Below are 19,926 nucleotides of genomic sequence, written 5' to 3' on the forward strand. Positions count from 1 at the left end.
TTGGTCTTTTTTAATGAAGAAATGTGTCACCTTTTTCCACGATACTGCAAGTTTAACCATAATGTAGTCAGAGTTATTTAAACTGGAGCATTTTCATTCCATCCTCCGTGTTCCCAATCGATGTGTTCTGGGTTCGTTTAGTAATCCTCGCTCGAGGATCGACGACGACTGGTCACGTCTGACCAATATGGCGGAGCACATCTAGCGGTCGAGTGTCCCGTTCTCCTTTTTGCCCTATCTCCTTCGCTTCGGGTAAATTTGCGGATTAAAACCAACGTCATGCTGTCGAATATAGCTCTAAGGACCGCTCTGAGGTGTTCGGTGGGCGTTTTGAGGGAACGTGCCCCACCGGCGTGCTGCTCGGCGTTGCTCTCAGGACACAAAGTCAGCGGCGGTAAGAAAACAACATGGAGAGAAACATAAATGGAGGGTGCACTTATATATTGTGTGCTACTAAAGTCAATGAAACGTCTCTAACAATAAGGTTGATGTAGCATTCACAAGTAGCGTCGTTAGCTTACAGCTAAATCATGACAGGCGTTAGTTGGCGACCAACTGCGCATGCGTGAACAACACAGTCGCTGGACAATTCATTAGGTTCACTTACACGTTGTAATACAAGGATGCGTTCTCTGTAACAATATTTGTCATCGTAATGTAACATTTGAACAGTTCACGTGACACGGTTCATTTACATTTCTTAAGATTGTTTCATGCTTCGGTAATCAATGTTTATTGTTTCTCTTTGCCTTTCCAGCACCAGCCCGACATTATGCTCGCACTGCAAAGAAAAAGGTGCAAGGTAGGTCATTGTAAATGACATGGGTACGGCTCTGCTTAAAGGCTCACGTTGTGCCGTCTGCTTTCTCGTTTCCCCTCTGCCTTCCAGGTCCTCAAAGCCAACTCAGCGACCTCTCTCCGGCTATGCTGAAGTTGGACTACGCCGCCGTACCCCTCGCTCAAACGTAAACACCGCACGATATACACACACAAGTGCGTTCCCAATGCGGGTGTTGTGTACCTAAGATGTCTACTCCTCTCACACAAGTGCGTGTTTGCCAATGCAGGACGGACGATGTTGTCAAAAGACTTCTTTCGTTGGAGTTGGCGAATCACGTGAGTTATTTGAATAACTCGTAAGAGCTACATTGTATCATTGACTCATGATTGATGGATTGATTGATTGATGGATGGATGGATTGATTGATTCTGTCTGTGTGTCCAGAGTGAAAAGCTGGCGCTGAAAAAAGAGCAGCTGATCGCCAAGGTCCGGCGGGATGAGAGCGACCTCAACTCGGTGGAAGTTCAAGGTGAGCTTGTCTTTGCTGCCACACGCACACATACTGCACACATCAACGGTTGAGTGCGTGTGCGCTAAATAACGCTTGGGGTGTGCGTGTTGCAGTGGCCATTTTGACGGCGAGAATCCGCAACTTGCAGGAGCACTTGCTCAAACATCACAAGGTGAGCCGCGAGAATTGAGAGAGTGACGTGATGACGTTCATGAGAAATTTGTGTCAATGCGTTTCCTTCCTGTCGTTTCTCACACACACACACACAAACAGGCACTACAGGATATCCTGTGTCAATCATGCCACGCATAAGATGGTTGTGGTCGGAAAATTTCCACAATTTCAACACAGTCAGATTGCCTTAGTGTTCACGTTTGTTTTTATTTTATTTTATTTTATTTTTTTAATCCACCCGAGCCGTCATTTGTGTTTTATAGGACAAGGCCAACAAGAGACGCATGCTCATGGCCATCGACAAGAGGAAGAAGTTGCTGAAGAACCTGCGGCTGGAGCGCTACGACGCCTTTGAGAATGTGTGCGAGCAGCTGGGCATCACCTACACTTTCCCGCCTGAGTACTACAGAAGGGCCACGAGACGCTGGCTGGCCAAAAAGGCCTTCTGCATCAAGGTAGCAAACACGGGGCGTCGCATAAATGCGCAGGGGCCGAAACACGAGTATGCTGGTGGTCCACTTGATATCATATTCATGTTTTAATTAGTATTTGCAGTGGAAAGAGTGGGAAGTGCTAGCCTGCTTTCAGTTTTGTCTGCCCTTTGACACCCATATGGTCGCCCCCCCCCCTCCCCACACACACACAGGTCTTCCAGGAGGTGCAGAAGCAGAAAGCCGAGCAGAAGCTGAAACTGAAGCAAAGCGCAGAAGCGGCTGAGACGCAAACTGCCAGTCAGTAGATGCCTTTTTTTGTACAACATTGGGTGTCCAAACTACAGCCTAGGGGCCCATTTGCGGCCCGCTGTTCATTTTGACGCACCCCACGTCAAAGTCGCAGTTGAAAAAAAAAATTCACAGTCACAATTTCTTTCTTTTTTTTTTTTTTCCAAACTTGATAAGTGGGACTGCACTCCAGAAACACAACCCTGTGCATGTAAGTTGTTGAAAAATCAAGTTTCCATAAAATATGCCTCTTAGTGGACTATGTGAATGATGTAAAAGAGGAAGAAAAAAAAACCTGCACCGTGTCATCTGAGAATCACCGCAAAGATCTTGTCATCCTTTTCAGCCGTTTAAGTTTCACCAATAAAGGTTTCTTAACCTGAACTTCAAACTTCCTGTGTGGTCTCAAACTCTGCAGTTTGCTCGCTCGCTCAGGGCCAGTACGCACTTACGCATTCCTTCTGGTAAGTCACATTCTGTTTTTCATCACTATGCAAAATCTGAAACGATCTTCTGTTCAAATTGATTGAGAAAACATGCGTGTAATTCCTCCATGTCGCAAAGTCATTTTGCATACTCGACATAATCATGCATGTTTCAAGTCGTCTTAAGTTTCTAGACCTAGATTCAGATGGATAGTTTTTCATTATGTATAGATTTCAACAGAAACATTCACTCAACAAAATAAATAAATACAAATCCACACAAGAAATCAAAATAAATACAGATGTCTATTTTAAATATGAATGTGAACATTATTCTAAATGTACTGATGAATTAGATTGAAGGTGAGGAAATTCATTCAAATGATTTTTAAAATTGTTTATTCTTATTTTTTATTGTTCAAGATTTTGTGACTGTATTCAAAGATGTTCCGTATTATGAAAAAATATGTGTTATTTTAAGAGAGCACCCCCCACACTGAGACACACCGTGCCTACAAATACAATGCGATGCAGGGTAGCTCCAAGTGAGTACTCATCTGCTGACTGCCCAAATAACACCAGGCTTCATCTTTTAGGCTTATTACTCAGCCTGTAAAGTGGAGAAAAAAAAACAAAAAACAAGCAGAGCACAACAACTATGTGGCACGATTCAGATTCAGGTCATTTTTTTTCTCCTGCAAATGTAGTGGTAGTAAATGCGTCCTTGTTTTTTGTAATGATAATAAATAGCTATACTGTACATGCATCAGAACCTGAGGCCCACATGTCCAACCCAGTGGTAACCAGTCAACCGGGCGCCGGCGGCTATGGCACCAATGTCCAAACGGGACAGTGGAGCACTGGCCTCTGCTCTTGCTGCAGTGATTTATTGATTTGTGAGTATAAGTACATTTGAAAAAGAATTCAATCATCAGAAATGTTATTACACCTTTCCTCCACCAGGTGCTTTCGGCTGCTTCTGCCCATCCATACTGGCCTGCTACACTGCGGACAAATACGGCGAAAACTTCTGCTTGGGCTTTGTGCCGGGCGGCTTGACGGCTATGAGGACTCACATGAGGCTCACGTATGGCATCCAGGTATGTGGAAGTGCAGAGAAGAAGTGCTCTGATTTCATTAACAGCTTGCGCAAGGGAGGAAGTGTTGCTCAGTGGGGGTCCATTTGAGAAACAAGGTTGACACTTTAGTAATATGTGCTAGTCTTCCAAGTTGAAAAAGCTCAATGTGCTCCCAGTAGTCTAAAGATGCAACTAATTAAATGGGAATCCATATGATGGAAATGGATGGAATCAAGTCTTGGCCTGCTTTAGTTTGATATGGAAAACTATGGCCAGCAGAAAGCAGCATTGGGTCTCTATTTACTGTTCAAAGTGACATTTCCATAATGTGTGCCCTTTCATTTATTCGCAGGGGACAGTTTGCAACGACGCGCTCATGTCGTGTTTCTGCGGCTTCTGCGAGTTGTGTAGAATGGCCAGAGAGATCCGCATCCGGAATGGAGAAACTTTGCCGTAATGGCAACAGTAGGACAAAGGAATGCTTGTCGCCCAAAGAAAAGATACAATAAAGATTTTTTTCAAACAAATCATCATGTAGGTTTCCCGTCCCCAAAAGATTTTGTCTTGGTTGTTTATTTCATTCAAACAAAATGAAACATGCAGAGAATTCTGCAGCTGACCAAAGATGAATGGCAATTCAATGCATTTGCACTGAAATTCAACAATGAACATTGGAATAATAATAAAGAGGGTTTTGTGACCTTGAAAGTCAATAAAGTCCCACATATGGGAGGAAAAAAAAGTGTGGCGTGTTGATTTGCATAACTAATACATAACTACATGATCTTGAAAATGAATACGGTTTTTAAAAAAAAAAGCATCGAAAACCTTATTTCCGAAAAAAAAGAATACATGTCTTGATTTAAAAACATTTAATTAACTTAGTGATATAAATGATTTAGAAACTAATAAAGCGTTCTCATCCTTTTCCGGAATCTCGCTCAACTTCCTGTTTTGATGACGTTGATTACTTTCATTGGCTATTCCCTCCGTGGCCTGGCAACGGCGGAGGAGGCATTAGCAACCAATTCCTCGCTAGTAGCGAGCTTGCCTCCCTCCCTCCATTGCTAGCACTGCTAGTCGTTTTCCAACAGGCTGTTTTTTTCTTTTTTCAGATTCCGACATGTCGTCGAGGACACTTCCGCTGCTCTTCATCAATCTCGGCGGAGAAATGCTTTATATTCTGGACCAGCGTCTACGAGCTCAAAATATCCCCGCCGACAAAGCTAAGAAAGGTGGTTAGCTTTTTGGCGAGCCGACTACAAACAACCGCTTCAAGAGAATAACACGTCACAAAGTTTGATCGTTTCATTCATTCATCGTCCGTATTGTCTTTCCTTTCATCCTCGACTAGTCATGAATGACATCATCACCACCATGTTTAACAAGAAGTTCCTGGAGGAGCTTTTCAAGCCACAGGAGCTGTATTCCAAGGAGGCGCTCCGCACCGTCTTTGACAGACTGGCCCACGCCTCCATCATGAGGCTCAATCAAGCAAGCATGGACAAGGTTCGCGGGGGTCATAATTGATTTCAGACTCGTTGAATTGCATTTCTCAATGATGACCAAATGTGCAATGTAGATCACATCTGGATTCCGCCTGGTTTTGCATTATTACAGCTGTACGACTTGATGACCATGGCCTTCAAGTACCAGGTTCTCCTCTGTCCTCGGCCGCGGGACATCCTCCTGGTCACCTTCAACCACATGGACGCCATCAGGGAATTTGTCAAGGACACGCCTTGCATTTTGGCTCAGGTGGACGAGACGTATCAGCAACTGATTGAGGTGCGGCGACACTTTGTAACACCGTGGCAATTATGTGGGAAGTAACGTCATCTCTTTCGTTTAGATGTACACTCTGTTACCGAGTGGCGGATTCCAGCTCATTAGACAAACTCTTCTCATCTTCTTTCAGGACATGCACATAAGGGTAAGTTGGGTTCCTACCAATTGCCTATCAGTGCCACAGGGTGGCGCTAAAGGAATCACTGAATTATCTCTTTGATGCAAAATACTTATTTTGCTATCTTGTCTGCCAGGTATCTATTTTCCTCAAGGACAAAGTTCAGAATTCCAATGGCCGATTTGTGCTCCCCATCAGTGGTCCGGTGCCCCACGGTACACAAATTCCAGGCTTGATAAGGTGACGTGTCCGCTTTGAGATGAATGTTGTCGTTCTCCCCTCGTGCTGCAACGTCAAGCTTAAGTCGTCGGCCACCGTGGAGCTAATTGCATTAGTCCTCTTTCTTGGCCTTTGAATTCTAACTTTAGACAAGTTGTGCTGTGTTGCGCGAGGACGTGGAAGTAAAAACAAAATGAAGACCTCTCCAGACCTAGTTGCTGTAGAAGGGTTGTTACTGTCTAATCAAAAGCATGGGGGGAAAAAAAGTCTTATCATTTCGGATTTTTTTCATGTACTTGTTAATATATTCTAGGATGTATAGCTGCACTGGCGAGGAGACCAACAGGCTCCAGTTCAAAAATGGCGGAAACTACACGGCTGCACTCTGCGAAGGATCCTTTGAGCTGTTTGGCGACAGGGTCACCAAACTGGGCACGAACATGTAAGACTTTTGCAACAAAAAACAGGTTGAAAGGATTTGCACGACCGGCATGTTGTATTTTCCTCTGGTGTGGGTTCACAGGTACAGCGTTTGCCGTCCGGTGGAAACTCACATTGCGGGAACCTCCAAGCACTCAGCTCAGCACACCAAGGTAAAAAAAAATGTTTATTGGTACCTGGCAAGGTTATTAGATTTAATCCAACCTAACTGAATAAATATATTGCATATATTTTGTTTACCAAATAAATACATAAATAAATAAACTCCCCAAATACTAAAAACTAAAATCAATACAAAATTGAAAATAAATCCATTGCGGGAAAAAATATGAACTATTTTGTTGCTGCCAGGTCAACCTGGCTCCCAACCCGCTAGCTAAAGAAGAACTCAACCTCTTAGCCAAACTCATGGGAGGCTTGGAAGTCCACAAGTCCGGCAATGCCGAGAGCGATTTCCGGGTTAACCTGTTCGCAACCGACGAGGAGGAAGAGTAAGTTCCTAAGTCTGATTACAGCAATGCAATAAAAACTAAAACAAAATTTTTTGTGTGTTGCTACAGAGAGGCGTTAATATCCAGACCGGATGAGCTGTCGTATGGATTCATAAACATCCAAGCTACAAAGGTATTGCTTTTCTTGTTATGACGCCCACATCACTTACCAGCCACCCCTCCCTTTATTAACAGTTTCATATTAACATATTCGAATGGCGCCCTCAAGTGGACAGAAATCGTACCCGCACCCCACACAAATTTTACGAACAAGCATTTTCCCGGGCAGGACCAAACAGCTAATGCCGAGCTGGCCAAGATCATGGGTGAGTTCAGCGGGTCTCGGAAGTCGCCTGAGCCATCCTCGAGTGACTGCAGCAAAGGAGACGACCTCCTGGCCATGATGGATGGTCTGTGACGCCGTTGGGATGGGATGGAGCGGCTAAAGTGATGCACAGACAACCAACCTTGTGGTTCTTTTCCTCCCTGTGTCGGGATTGTGCTACATTCAGGGTGAATGGCCCACCTGGGTTTCCCAAACGTTCTAAAGTACATCATGCGGGTCATATGTGAATTGGTGGATAATTCAGGCACCGACCTTTTTTCGGATCGTTTTCATACAATACGGCTCCATAATCCCAAGTGCTCTTTTCTAACCCAATTGTAATCAGGAGGGAAAGTACTTTTGGTACATTTTATTTTATGGAGCTGCAGTCGAAAAATGAAGAAAAGCTCGTTGGTAGCTACCTGCAATGTCAAAACGTGTAAATATGTTTATTTGATAGTTTTATTTATTGGATTGATGTACGGTTTTCTCTGACTAGATGTGCATATGTCTGCAATATAGCAGTTCCAAAAATAAAATGACGTTTTCCAGATGTGGTTTGATTGTTGTGTGTGTATGTGATGAGCCAGTAGAGAGCGCTGTTGTAAATGTTTACATTTAGTTTAAGAGCAGGAGCGTCCTTCAAAAGGCCTATCATAACATTTTCTAATCCACAGAAATGTATTCTACCATTTATTCACAATATTTAAGGCTCATACCTCCATTTTCTTATGGGGACAAATAGCTCCAATGAGGTTATCAGCATGCAAAAGAAAATACTAAGACATGCACGCATGCCTTTCCGGGACAAGTCTAGACAGTTACCGGATCGAATCTTGGACGCCCAGCTCATTCTTGTGACCTTTGCAAAGAAGACGGAAAATGACAACCTACCCTGAAAACCACAAGTACTGAACCTGCAGCACTGGTGTCAAAGTCAAAGGCCCCGTGGGCCTGATCCATCCTGCAAAAGTCTGAAAGTAATATGTTCCTTAGTTCTGCTATGATACTACATGTAATATGACTCATGAATAAATAATGCGCATCCTTAATGTGGCTTAGGGCCAATGCATTGCTGAGTCACAGGGATTTAAATAAAGGCTCTGCCATTTAGGCTGCTCTTTTGTTGTGGTTTGTGGTTGGAATTGAGACGTGATAAGCCTCTTTTATAAACGCCTATTCGAAACTATCATTCAGAACTGAGTCATTGAGAAACTAACATTGACCTTTTTTTTATTATTATTTTTACAGAAGTGACTTCTACAGTCATTTTTTGTATAGACGTATATTAAATACAGGTATATTACTGTATAGGTAATATACCTGTATTTAATATATCTGTATAGGTAATACAATAAAATATTGTGAAATTGCATTTTAAGATAGTTGGTAATTATTGAATGCATTCAATAATTAGTCATTCCGCTTTGTCGACATAAGCCCTTCCATCGCCCAGTTTGCAATGGTTTTACACGATGATGTAATCGCATCCTGTTCCATTACGCAAATTGAAAAAAATGTCATCATCGGACAGCAGCTCGCCTGTGATTGGTCGAGCCCGGCTGTCAATCTTGCAAAGAGCTTGTGCGTCACTTCCGTTGTCAGGTGGCGCTGTCGCTGTGGAAAGATGCGATCAGCGGCGAGCGAGCGAGCAGGCTTTTCTTCCCTAATCGCTGCCTTTTCGGCGACAAGAAGGCGGCTTTAATCGGCCACCCGACCCGCGGCGGTCCGTCTGGAGCCGTCGACAAGCACAGAACCCACCCTGCGCGAGAAATGTCGACGTTGTGAGGGCGGAGGACGACGCCAGACTTTTTTTTTTTTTTTTTTGACCCGGCGGTTTCTGCTCGAGGTGAGCTAGCGAGTTAGCCTCGTGCTAACCAGCTGTAATGTTTGTTACTTTGTTTAAATGGCCTCTCCTCCCAACTTGACGCTCGTCAATAGAACCTATTAGCAACCCCGAAAAATGGAATAAACGTGCTAAATTCGTCATTGTATTTCACCAACTAAGTCGTTTGCACGGAAAACTTGGTGGTGTAGCGTGCCTCCTTTGTGTTTTTGCATGCCTCTGTTGTTGGCGGCTCCAACCTAAGGAATTCTTAACTTTTGTTCCCACCGAATATTAGTAGAATGTAAAAGAGTTTCTTTTTTATTTTATTTAGAATTGTCGATAGGTCCAGGCTGTAAACAGCTTGCGGAGGGATTTTAGTGCCCAGTAAAACGACTTGATATCGATTGTTGCGGGTTAAAGATTCCCGAGCCACTTTATTATGATCATCTGAAATCCATAAATCAATACAGCTCCTATAATTGTTATGATTCTGTTGTGCAAGTGTGAGTCAAGGCACAAAGAGTGCAACAGGGCTTTGTTGAGAAGCTAAAAAACACTTGATAGTATTATGAAAGCAAATTAAAGTAACTCGCAATCCATCCCAGTAATTGCTGAAGTCCTCGGTGAAAAAAAATGCTCATGCATTGTAACTTTTTGGTTTGATTTTTTTGTAAATTAATACATGAAGGGCAAGTACAGCCAAAAATGAAATCAAAATGTGAACCTGATACATTTTTATGAAACAATGCGTATTAAGAAATGATCCTTAATTGTAAAACCGTATCTGGTGTCTTCAAGTTGGAGGTGGAGTGCTGGTAGCCTGAAATGTGACAACAGGTGACATAACTGTCATTTTTCATAATCTATCCATCAATTTTCTGTAGCATTTCTCTCTTGGGCTGCGGGTGACCTGTCGCCACTCCGCTAGACTTGCAAAGATTTGCCATGGAGAAGCTAAGCGAGTTTGGTGGACGATCCAACTATTGACTTTAGGCTGAATTAGGTGCCCCGGTTAATGTCACAAACTGTTTTGGAAGTGCAGTAACTTGGGTTGGTGCAGGTGTACCTAATATTGTGGCTGAAGTGTGTGTGGATTAGTCTTTGCAAAGAAGCAGCCAGGCTAAATTTAACCGGCGGTAAGGTGATGCCGTACAAATGCACCGGGAAATGTGAGCTTCCACGTGCCATTGTTATTCCAAGAGCCTTCATTAGAATGACGGTGACGGCCATTCAGTCAGGAGTTGGACTTCCAGCTACCTCTAAAGGTGCAAAACTGCTGAATCAGCTTTGCCGCTCATTTTGTGTCTGACAGAAACTACAAGACAGGAGAAAATTTGCGGCTTTTTGACCTTACATCTCTTAGGACATTGGCAATGTGGTGTCACGTGTGCAGATTTTGCCCTTCATTTTGTTTTGGCCTCCAACAAGTCTGTGTTCATTCTAAGTGTTTTTTTTTTTTTAATGCAACATGTGGGCGGATCTCGTTAGAAACCTTCTGTGTTTGATTCAATTCCATTTTAGGGCGCCGGCCGGCTGGCCGGCATCATACCTGTCTCGCTCCTGCGCTCTCTCCGCTACCTCTTGTGTCTGCTGCAATATGATCTCCAAGACTTGTTGAGAAAAGAGATGCCGTCATGGCGCTGATGTCATCTAGGCCGTTGCGCATTTGGCGGCGGCGGCTCTGACCTTTGCTTCAACTGTGTCCGAATAAAACGCTAGCGCCATGTGTTTCCTTGAGGAGCTTGTTGTTGTGCTAAATAGCTAGCAAGTTAGCTCTTTCCAGTCAATCATTTACATTGCCCCGAGGTGCATGGATGATTGTAATTGCTCAAGTTTTGTTGTTTAGTAAGCTCTTGCCTGTTGGCGTGTCGCTTTGACAGGAAATAGACCAAATTAATAGATTTTGGACAGTCTACCAAAATCAATTAGTGTGCTGTGGTTATATGATTTCCTGTCTTTTTTTTTGTTTTTTTGTTTTTGCTGCTGCTGGCTCAAGTCGCCGTGATAGTCTCTTCGTCAGCGTGACTTAGTGTCACGGGCGCTTTGCGCCATCGAAGCTGTCTGTCACAAAGCCTGGCCTCATCAGACTCGCCGGCCGATGACTAGCGGCGATGGGGACAGATGGACCAGAGAGATGCCACGATGACACAATCTGCTGTCTGGGATCACCCAAAAAAAAAAAAAAAAAGCCTCACGGAAGTGAGAATTCGCAGCGTCCGTCCCTGCCTGTGCTCTGGGCCCAAAGTGCCAACTGGCGGTTGGATGCACGCAAGAATCTTGCACGATTTAGTTAGTGTGTCTCACTTGTGGCGCACACAAAGCTCGGCATGCCGTCCAATCTGGTTTTTATTACAATCTTTGGATTCTGCCGGTGTGAGTCAGCCTTCCTTCAGCGTGCACCCAATGACTGTATACGGGCAAGCGCGCACGCAATCGCTAGAAAACAACAAATGTGATGGACGGCGTATAAACAGACTCGCTCGTCTGCTTTTGTCGGCAGGTACAAAGCGGAAACTTAATTAGCCAGCCAGCATTTTCCAGTCCAAGTTCTATTCATAGGTAAAAGGATTAAAATGGGACGCAAATAGAAACTGCTAATTTGAACACCTTCCTCCAATTGTGACGTCGAGTAAGCTTTATTAGCCCTGCAATTAGGAAAAAAGTGTGACGTGGCTGCATATTGTTGATGAATTACATTCAATTTCATTTAAAATAAACTTGGAAGCAGACCAAATCGGGAAAACAAAATTCTGATGTCAAGCTTGGACTTTCCAGCCAAATTCCCTGTTGCTTTTTGGACCCATGAAAAAAAAAAAATGCAAAGCTGACCATTTGAGTTTTGTTTCAAGTTTTTTGTATGAAATTTGAACTAGTACAAGATCAAGTGTTTGCCAAATTTGGATGAGGTGTACAACGAGATCAGAAGTTTCACACGCACCGAAAGTGGTCAAATGAGGAAGTTACGTTTTCTCAGTCATGGACAATCCAATTTCCCACACACTTCCACAAATATGGCTTTTGTCACGCTTGAAACCCTCCAGAGCTGGTTTGACATGCGTGTCACGCTGGGCAGGGGAGGGGGGTGCGTTTGTTTGTTCCTTTTGGTGTCATCACCTGAGCATTTAAAGGCATATCTCCACCCGACGGCGCTGGAAGTCGAAAGCGGTGAGTCATCCCTCCCCGACTTACTTCCCTATTACGGGAAGCCGACGTGGCTCCAAACAAAGCATACCTCTCTCCGCCCGCCCGCCGCAGCTCGTTTTTTGTGTCACGTCATTGTCGTCGCGGGCTTTTCCGGTTTAGTCCAGCGCCCGCTCGGCTGGCTGCCCGCCCGTCACCCCGGGGACGATAAGCCGTCAGATTTTGGGATAAAACGCGCAGATTAAGAGCGGAAGGATCGGTCGGGGAAGCTCGAGAGAGAAAATGCTGTGTGTTCATGTCAATTGGGAGATTGTTTGACGTTGTCCTCTGCACTGGCTGCCCTTCCGTGAATGGAACTGTAACGTGTTGGTAAACGTGTGGGAGGGGCATTTTGAAATAAGCCGGCGGGAGCTGCCCTGTCTTTCACTTGTCTTCACGCGCTGGATCCACCAAACGCTCTCGGTATTGTCTCATCCTCCTCGTCGAAGCCGCTGCAATGGTATTTCTTATTTATAGCTGCGTGGTGTGCCATCATTCAGCTCATGTGATTTTTTTTTTTTGGTCCTCCTCTCCCTGCAGAGCTCCAGTATGTCCAAGCGGCGTGCGTCGGAGAGAGGGGCCGGAGAGACATCCAGTAGGGCCGGCAAGCAGCAGTGTCCCGTCTACAGTTCGGGCAGCAATGCCAAGCGAGCTGGGCCCTTCATCCTTGGTAAGGAAGGCAAGGCACCCTGCAAAACCCCAATGCACATACAAAAAAGGCAAAGCCCGCTCCATTTCCCAGAGGGGGTCGGGGTTCAAAAGATGAAGCAAGCCTCCGGTTGAACTTGAGGGCGAGTGTTTTGTTTTCAGGACGTGTGTGTGTGTGCTTGTGTGTATCAAAGAGTCACGTGGTGTCTGTGTGTACGCACGCCTGAGACGAGTATGCAAAGAATTTTGCTGCTCACCATGACACAGGTCGCCGTTGACACAAAGATGTACGTACTTCTCACCCCCCACATTTTTTTTTTCTACTCTCTCAGCCATCTGCAAAGCGTCAAAATAAACAAGACGCCCAGCCAGGGGTGTAAATGGCCATTTTTTTAATTATTTTTTTTAAACTGAGCACACATGCCAGTATGTTGTCGACCTTTTGGTCACGCAGCTGTTGTGTTTGTTTTTTTGCAGGGCCTCGTCTGGGCAACTCACCAGTACCCAGCATCGTGCAGTGTCTGGCCAGGAAAGACGGCAGCGACGATTTCTACCAGCTCAAAGTGCGTGCGTGCGTGCGTGCGTGCATGCATGTGAACTTTTCACCTTACTTTTTGTTGCCGTTCACTTTACGGCCTGGCACGGACAAACCGCTCTGTTTATTGGGGGGTTGCGGATTGTGTTGCAAAAGTTTATCTATATTTTTTTTTTTCCTTTCAATTTGACTAAACTCGGAGAGCCCCGTTGCCTCGGTGACCAGCGACTGTCTGGCTTTAAGTTGGCGTCCTGTCGACATTTAAAAGTTTTTAGAATGTCTGGGCTGAGGATCTTCAAGTGGCAGTAAAGTGTCAAAGCTTCCCCCGCAGTCTGACCCCGACGTCTCCTCTCTGGTTTTTTTTTTTGGGCGCCAGATCCTGACGCTGGAGGAGCGAGCGGAATCTGCCGGCGAGACGCAGGAGGAGAGGCAGGGCAAGATGTTGCTGCACACCGAGTATTCCCTCCTGTCCCTGCTGCACAACCAAGACGGTGTGGTCCACCATCACGGCCTCTTCCAGGTAGCCGGCGCAAAGTGTCTTTCCTCAATGGCGTCATTCACTCTTCACAGCCTCATCCATTCACACTGTTGGCTTTGTTTCCTCACAACCGGCGCTCTGATTCATTTACGTCTGCCGTATTGATCGGATTACGCCGAGAGATCAAGACCGTAGAAGCTCTCAGAAGTGCCGAGGAAATAAATAAATAAAAGGCATCGAGAAATCAATGAAAGCTGTGCTTTTAGAGAGCCTGCTAAGGGGAAGTTGAAACGTGACACCCGAGTCTGGATCCTTGCAGGACCGGGCCTACGAAATGGTGGAGGACCCGGAGGCCAACAAGCCGCGCAAGATGAAGAAGCGCATCTGCCTGGTGCTGGACTGCCTGTGCGCGCACGACTTCAGCGACAAGACGGCCGACCTCATCAACCTGCAGCACTACGTCATCAAGGAGAAGCGGCTGGGCGAGCGCGAGGCCATCATCATCTTCTACGACGTGGTGCGCGTGGTGGAGGCCCTGCACAAGGTCGGCATTTATTGTCCCGGGGGAAATGTTCCATTTGTACTGACGGACGGGTCTTTTCTTGTCAGCAGAAGAACATAGTGCACCGAGACCTCAAGCTGGGAAACATGGTGCTGAACAAACGGTAAGGGCCAATCTGATTGGCTGCCTCCCATGTCACTCGCCAGGCCAGACGCCTGTTTAATAAAGCCACACACACTCAAAGTCAGCGGCGGCCGGCAGTGATGTTCAAGTGCAATGGAACACTTTGTCCCCCGCTGGAGACAAAGGAGAGGCCCGCCCACCATAAGGACCCATAGCTCTCAGCTGACTCACACACACACACACACACACAGTCGTAATTTATTTAGCCTCCTCCTTCCCGCTGGCCCGCTTTTCCTGCTTCCATTGTCCGTGCAATTTGTCTCTTTTGCTCATATCCTTTTTCACTTTTCCCGTCATGTCCACAATGCTACACGGCACAAGTCGTGATGCCCGAGGACAAAAGAGCAAAGGACGCGTTTATGCCGAGGGCGTCCTCCAAACGCTCCGCTCTTGAGGGAGAAGAGCAAGCGGCGGCAAGGAAGAAAGAAACTCAGAGCGAAACCGAAATTGGCTGGAACAAATGCCTGCGTGTGCGGTGTGAAAGTGAGAAAGACCAAGGGGAAGCTGGTGGATGTTTTTTTTTTTTTTTTTTTCTGAAAGAAAGAAAGAGCGTGTCTGTCTGGAGAAAGGTTTCACATATGTGGCGTGGGTGTGCATTTTCTGTGCGTTGTTTAGTGATGTCAATCCAAATGGGCTCATCGCCGCACAGGCTCGCTAAGCAACAATCATCCTCAGACGCCAGTTGACTCATCCATTTTTTTTTTTCAAGCGCTTTCTGTTTTTCCTTCTTTTCCTTATGGAGCAGATTCATCCTTCGTTTGGACCGCCGATAGCCTGAAACGACGCCTAGGCTTTAAACGCATTTTTGTTTTTTTTCTCATTCGGCGAGTGATAAATTGCGACACAATCAATCGAAGTTATTCCAAAATACATTTTGGCTGCAAACAGAAAGAGCTTCCCCTCGAAAAGACGCCAGATACTTGGCAGTGGAGTGAATCACCGCTCCATGAGTCATTGGTTTCGATCGCGGAGCACAAAGACGTATCAAAAACAGGTTTTCATTCTCCTGCGCTGTGTGTGTGTGTGTGCGTGTGTGTGTGTGTGTTGCAGGACGCACCGAATCACCATCACCAACTTCTGCTTAGGAAAACACCTGGTGAGCGAGGACGACCTGCTCAAAGATCAGCGAGGGAGCCCCGCCTACATCAGCCCCGATGTGCTAAGCGGTGGGTTTGCCACATTTTCACCCTTGCGTAACGCCTACGGGGCCCAGCCGCTTGGAGCGGGCTAGTGTCGTAACGCCGGACTAAAGAAAGCACCGAGCGCTCATTTATCATGACTGCGTGGCGTGCGAGCGTGCGAGCGTGCGTGGGGGAAGCGACTTTATCCTCTGTGAGCAGGCTTGTTTTCAATCAAAAGAAGAAGCTGGCGCGCAATTGCCCGGCTTTACGACAGGGGAAGTCAATGTTGACGGCTTACGTGCCAACAAAAGAGACCTCCGTGTGCGTTTGTCTGTGTGTGTGTGTGTGTGTGCGTTTGTCTGTGTGTGTGTGTGTGTGTGTGTCTGTGTCTGTGTGTGTGTGTGTGTCAACATAACGTGACTGGCGTGCAATTAAAAGCAAGTGTGAGTGACTCACTCACGCAGCCATGACTCACTGGAGGGAAACTTCTCCCATGTACCCTCTACAACTGCGTGTGTCCTTTTGTGAGTGTTTGTGTGCGTCTCTTTGTTTTGGTGTGTGTGCTTAACATTGCCCGTATACGGCGTGACCCCCCTCCTCCTCCTCCTCCTCACTAGTGTCAGCTGATTGGACGACTTCATTGTCAATGTGGAAATGGTCGACTTGTTTGCCTTTACTCATCCCGTTAATCATTACATGACGGGAACTCGCTTATCACCCGGAGTCAGCGAGGGTCAAAGTTGACCTCCTGCTTGGGCCTAATGAGCATGTTGGCGGCACATTAGCTTTTAGAATTGAACCCCCCCCCCTCAAAAGTATTTGGCATCCCAGTGGCAGATATTTATTGGAAGATCTCCCGCGTGCGCTTTTGCAGGTCGCCCGTACCGCGGTAAGCCCAGCGACATGTGGGCTCTGGGCGTGGTCTTGTTCACCATGCTGTACGGCCAGTTCCCCTTCTACGACAGCATACCTCAAGAGCTCTTCCGCAAGATCAAGGCCGCCGAGTACTCCATCCCAGAGTGAGTCCCTCAAATGGCTTCCTGAACGTTTGGATTCACGCCACACCTAACGGAAATGCTCCCCGCAGAGATGGCCGCGTGTCCGACAACACCGTTTGTCTGATTCGAAAGCTGCTGGTGCTCGACCCTCAGCAGAGGTTGACGGCCGGCGAGGTTCTGGAGTCCCTCGGCGACATCATCGCCTCCTGGTAAGCGCCGCGGGTTCGTACCGCAAAACGAGCCTCGGATCAAATTTCCCGCCGCTGACCGAGGACTGGGCGTTGCGTCGCAGGCAGTCGGTTTCTTCGCTGAGCGGCCCGCTGCAGGTGGTTCCGGACATCGACGATCAGGTTAACCACCCGGAGCATCTACAAGAGGTAAAAGAATTCACGCGGGTCCTTTGCTCCAGGTTAACAGGACAAGAACAAAACTCCCGTGTTTTTGTCGTAGGCCAAAGTGACGGAGGAGTCGTCGCAGTACGAGTTTGAGCACTACATGCGCCAGCAGCTGCTGCTGGCCGAGGAGAAGAACATCTTCCACGAGGCCAAGGGCTTCATCAAGCGTCACTTCAACAGCCTGCCGCCCGTGCGGCGGCTGGGCCACGACGCCCAGCCCGTCAGCCCGCTGGACGCCGCCATCTTGGCGCTGCGCTTCCTCCGCAAGTAGAAAGCTTGCGTGAGGCGGCCCGCGCCGCGCCGTGCCGGGTCAGACAAAATGGGGCAGAACTGCCAAAGATAGGCTCGCCTTTGGGTTAGCGCGCAAGCCATGCACGGCACTCTGGGCGCTGGCGGCCGGCTCCCGCGGGAGCGCCATCATGTAGCAGCCCCTCCCATCACGCCTCCCTCCTTCTTTCCTTCTACTGTCGTCCCCCTTTTGGAAAACCTTCAAATCAATCTACCTCTCCGTCTCTTCTTCTGTGTTGTTCTACTATCCCAGCGACGACGTTCGCAATTTGCCCGTCGCGTCCAGGGAGAGAAACGACAAACCCGCTCGCACGAGTGGGAGGGGATGGAATGAAATAAGCTTTTTTTTTTTTCTCTCAATCATTCTGACCTTGGAGTAGCATTTCCATGATTCTATTGAAGACAGACTATATGGAAACACGCTTTGGTACCGGTCGTCTCGTCCCCGCAGAGATCTCTTTCCTAGCGTCAGGCAGCTAGCGTGCGGAGGACCTGGAAGTCGCCACGCCAAGACCCCCGCCCCGATGTTGGACGTTGCCGCCTCCTTCTCCTCCTCGGTGCCACAGCCAAAAACACTTGAGAAACGCCACGCCACGGAACTGGTACCCGGCCCGGCACCTCGTTAGGAATCGAAAAGGCTTCCAGGTCGTCTGACGAACGACGGATGAAAAGTGTGTTTTTGTTTCCAGTATGAATGTGAATGACACTTTGACATGTTTGCATAGCCACGAGTGCGTCTCAAGCCAGTGCCCGCCGAGCCGGCCACCTCGGCAGCCATCTTTTAAGCTATCCTCCACTCTCGTGACGCTTTTCCACGCCGCCGTCCGTACTGGCGCGAGTTTTTTAAAAACGGACTTTGGCGCCAACAGCGAGTAGAGCCGAGCGGGTAGCGTGCGGTGGAAAAGCGTCCAAATGTTTTTTTTCCTTATCTGGCACACTGTGAAAAGCAGAGCAACACCCTTGCTTGTGTATTAGCGCATGTATGATTCCACTTTGTAGGTGCTTGGTGATCCATACTTTTGTGCTTGTTATTCCCCCCCCCCCCCCACCGTTGCCTTGGAATGCGGTGACCATTTGATTCGATTTTTTTACTTTTACGTGAAGCTACACCTACCGGCGACTGTTAAGCGACGTTGCCAGCGGGCTCAATCCCACTTTGTATTATTTATGTTTGCATCCCAACCTCATTCACTTGCAATTTCAAGGTGGATATTTATTTATTGTTCTCTCCCAAATCTTTCCTTTTACGTATCAACGGTGAAAGGTAGCTCCAAGCTAACTCAAGTACATCTGCATTTCTTGCCATATTGACACCATTTAAGCTACTCTGACTTCCACTTATGATGAGAATTGATTTTGAGGCTTTCTTCCTTCTCTGGAACAATCCCCATTTGGAAAATGCGTGTGAATTCTATTTCGGTATAGTCGTCGTAACCCAAATGCCGATGTGAAGTGAAAATGGCCCAGAGACGGACGGTAATTAGCGGTAGTGTACTTTACGAAATGTAAATGTTCTTGCCCCCACCTCGCTCTTTCTAGTTAGTTTTTGGCTTGCCACGCAATGTGTAACTGAAATGTCGCATGATGTTGCGGCCACACTTCTCCGCCTGCCGCTCATTTACTAGCGAGTGGTTGTCTGTACTTGGTTCAATCCTCTAATTTCTTTTGCAAAAATTCTATAACTCTCCAGACACACCTTTTCTTACAAAATGTGCTTGTGTTTCAGACATTTTCCCTATTTTTATTTACAATTTTGTTTTGTAGCACCCCCCCCCCCCACTCAAAATCCTCAGCATCATCCATCCCACTGATTTTTTTTTTTTTTTAAATATATAAAAATGATATATTTATTCTCCACCCTGAAAATGATTTTCCTTACTGATTTTGTAGTAATATTTGAATCTACCCCCATTATTTGGGAGTGTAATTTAGTAGCAAAACTGCATTAATGCATTCCCACAAAAGCAACTGTGTCCTCCTCCCAAAAACATTTCACCTTTAGTAGCATGTTTTGGGTTGTTGTTTTTTTTTTTTTTTTTTTTTTCTTTCTTTCTTTTTTGGCAAACTACCCCCGCCGGCTTTGAAGTACTGTAGTCGGGTTTAGTTCAGACATATTGCTGACGTGTTTCAAGCGCTCGTTTGACAAGGCAGATGTGTTTTAGTCGTCTCGTAAGCTGCTCACTCATCTTTGGGGGCATCTCGAGACACATTATTGTACAGTTGGGAAATCATCTTTGTATAAAATAAACAAACATATTTTTCTACATCAGAAACTACATGCATGTCAGCAATAAACTTTGATATGGAAAAAAATGAGACTTGTTTGGTGATTGCAACGCTTAATTTTGGCCAGCAGGGGGCGGAGTTTCTCAAATTATCCTTTTATTTTTTTAAGATATTTTGTTGATAGCATTTTAGCCTGTATATATTGTATTTATCATTACATTGAATTAAATAGTGCAGCTGTATGGGACTGGAAAGGTCTAAATCATCAAAGTGCTTAAATTTGATGTAATTTAGTGATTAATGGTTGAATAGTTTCATCATATTAAGTTTAATTTCTTATTATGATTTGTTATTGTATTTTGTTTTTATTTAGTGCCTAACTATATGTACAAGGGGATGAGGCCCGAGCAGCTGAGCCGAGAAAAGAACCTCGGATCGAAGTACGTCACGCATCTGCAATGTTGTTGCCT

At 46.2% G+C, this 19,926-nt stretch overlaps 4 protein-coding genes across 11 annotated transcripts; all 4 read left to right on the forward strand.

The window, feature by feature from the left end:
- The first annotated feature begins 121 nt into the window (after positions 1–121).
- Positions 122–2,579, forward strand: mrps15 (mitochondrial ribosomal protein S15). Its single transcript, XM_085919263.1, has 8 exons — positions 122–394; positions 758–802; positions 890–965; positions 1,068–1,116; positions 1,226–1,310; positions 1,406–1,464; positions 1,730–1,921; positions 2,113–2,579. The coding sequence occupies exons 1-8, from the start codon at positions 280–282 to the stop codon at positions 2,203–2,205; spliced, it is 714 nt and encodes a 237-aa protein (XP_085775389.1). The 5' UTR covers positions 122–279; the 3' UTR covers positions 2,206–2,579.
- LOC147051545 (cornifelin-like) lies at positions 2,535–4,420 on the forward strand. Of its 4 annotated transcripts, none has more exons than XM_085919268.1 (4): positions 2,535–2,652; positions 3,364–3,509; positions 3,577–3,713; positions 4,045–4,420. In XM_085919268.1, the coding sequence occupies exons 2-4, from the start codon at positions 3,398–3,400 to the stop codon at positions 4,147–4,149; spliced, it is 354 nt and encodes a 117-aa protein (XP_085775394.1). In that variant the 5' UTR covers positions 2,535–2,652; positions 3,364–3,397; the 3' UTR covers positions 4,150–4,420. The 4 variants fall into 4 exon arrangements, with proteins under 4 accessions (XP_085775394.1, XP_085775393.1, XP_085775392.1 ...); XM_085919267.1 differs by having other exon boundaries at positions 2,541–2,652; positions 3,384–3,509; XM_085919266.1 differs by lacking the exon at positions 2,535–2,652 and adding an exon at positions 2,674–3,293 and having other exon boundaries at positions 3,384–3,509.
- A 244-nt stretch (positions 4,421–4,664) lies between these two features.
- oscp1b (organic solute carrier partner 1b) lies at positions 4,665–7,625 on the forward strand. Its single transcript, XM_085918302.1, has 10 exons — positions 4,665–4,927; positions 5,047–5,201; positions 5,313–5,480; positions 5,545–5,625; positions 5,735–5,838; positions 6,131–6,259; positions 6,341–6,410; positions 6,610–6,749; positions 6,819–6,882; positions 7,039–7,625. Exons 1-10 carry the CDS (start codon positions 4,816–4,818, stop codon positions 7,165–7,167), a joined length of 1,152 nt encoding a protein of 383 aa, XP_085774428.1. The 5' UTR covers positions 4,665–4,815; the 3' UTR covers positions 7,168–7,625.
- Positions 7,626–8,680: 1,055 nt separating this feature from the next.
- Positions 8,681–19,295, forward strand: stk40 (serine/threonine kinase 40). 5 transcript variants are annotated; one of them, XM_085918848.1, is made up of 11 exons: positions 8,681–8,923; positions 12,623–12,752; positions 13,208–13,293; positions 13,642–13,785; positions 14,063–14,287; positions 14,353–14,408; positions 15,479–15,594; positions 16,424–16,568; positions 16,637–16,756; positions 16,840–16,924; positions 16,998–19,295. In XM_085918848.1, the coding sequence occupies exons 2-11, from the start codon at positions 12,632–12,634 to the stop codon at positions 17,211–17,213; spliced, it is 1,314 nt and encodes a 437-aa protein (XP_085774974.1). In that variant the 5' UTR covers positions 8,681–8,923; positions 12,623–12,631; the 3' UTR covers positions 17,214–19,295. The 5 variants fall into 5 exon arrangements, with proteins under 5 accessions (XP_085774974.1, XP_085774972.1, XP_085774975.1 ...); XM_085918846.1 differs by lacking the exon at positions 8,681–8,923 and adding an exon at positions 8,958–12,542; XM_085918849.1 differs by lacking the exon at positions 8,681–8,923 and adding an exon at positions 8,958–12,505.
- The last annotated feature ends 631 nt before the right edge of the window (positions 19,296–19,926 follow it).

This window comes from Syngnathus leptorhynchus, chromosome 8 (assembly GCF_054491065.1).
Source record: "Syngnathus leptorhynchus isolate UIUO chromosome 8, UIUO_Slep, whole genome shotgun sequence".
NCBI lineage: Eukaryota > Metazoa > Chordata > Actinopteri > Syngnathiformes > Syngnathidae > Syngnathus > Syngnathus leptorhynchus.

What these genes read in the sequence shown, in the direction of transcription:
- mrps15 (XM_085919263.1), top strand. Translation starts at nt 280, where the DNA reads ATGCTGTCGAATATAGCTCTAAGGACCGCTCTGAGGTGTTCGGTGGGC. An exon ending in GCCGTACCCCTCGCTCAAAC is followed by an intron (nt 966 to 1,067) that starts GTAAACACCGCA and finishes TTGCCAATGCAG; the next exon opens with GACGGACGATGTTGTCAAAA. An exon ending in CGTTGGAGTTGGCGAATCAC is followed by an intron (nt 1,117 to 1,225) that starts GTGAGTTATTTG and finishes CTGTGTGTCCAG; the next exon opens with AGTGAAAAGCTGGCGCTGAA.
- LOC147051545 (XM_085919264.1), top strand. Translation starts at nt 3,350, where the DNA reads ATGATAATAAATAGCTATACTGTACATGCATCAGAACCTGAGGCCCAC. An exon ending in CTGCAGTGATTTATTGATTT is followed by an intron (nt 3,510 to 3,576) that starts GTGAGTATAAGT and finishes TTCCTCCACCAG; the next exon opens with GTGCTTTCGGCTGCTTCTGC. An exon ending in GGCTCACGTATGGCATCCAG is followed by an intron (nt 3,714 to 4,044) that starts GTATGTGGAAGT and finishes ATTTATTCGCAG; the next exon opens with GGGACAGTTTGCAACGACGC.
- oscp1b (XM_085918302.1), top strand. Translation starts at nt 4,816, where the DNA reads ATGTCGTCGAGGACACTTCCGCTGCTCTTCATCAATCTCGGCGGAGAA. An exon ending in TTCAGGACATGCACATAAGG is followed by an intron (nt 5,626 to 5,734) that starts GTAAGTTGGGTT and finishes CTTGTCTGCCAG; the next exon opens with GTATCTATTTTCCTCAAGGA. An exon ending in ACTCAGCTCAGCACACCAAG is followed by an intron (nt 6,411 to 6,609) that starts GTAAAAAAAAAT and finishes TGTTGCTGCCAG; the next exon opens with GTCAACCTGGCTCCCAACCC.
- stk40 (XM_085918846.1), top strand. An exon ending in AGCTGGGCCCTTCATCCTTG is followed by an intron (nt 12,753 to 13,207) that starts GTAAGGAAGGCA and finishes GTTTTTTTGCAG; the next exon opens with GGCCTCGTCTGGGCAACTCA. An exon ending in AACATGGTGCTGAACAAACG is followed by an intron (nt 14,409 to 15,478) that starts GTAAGGGCCAAT and finishes TGTGTGTTGCAG; the next exon opens with GACGCACCGAATCACCATCA.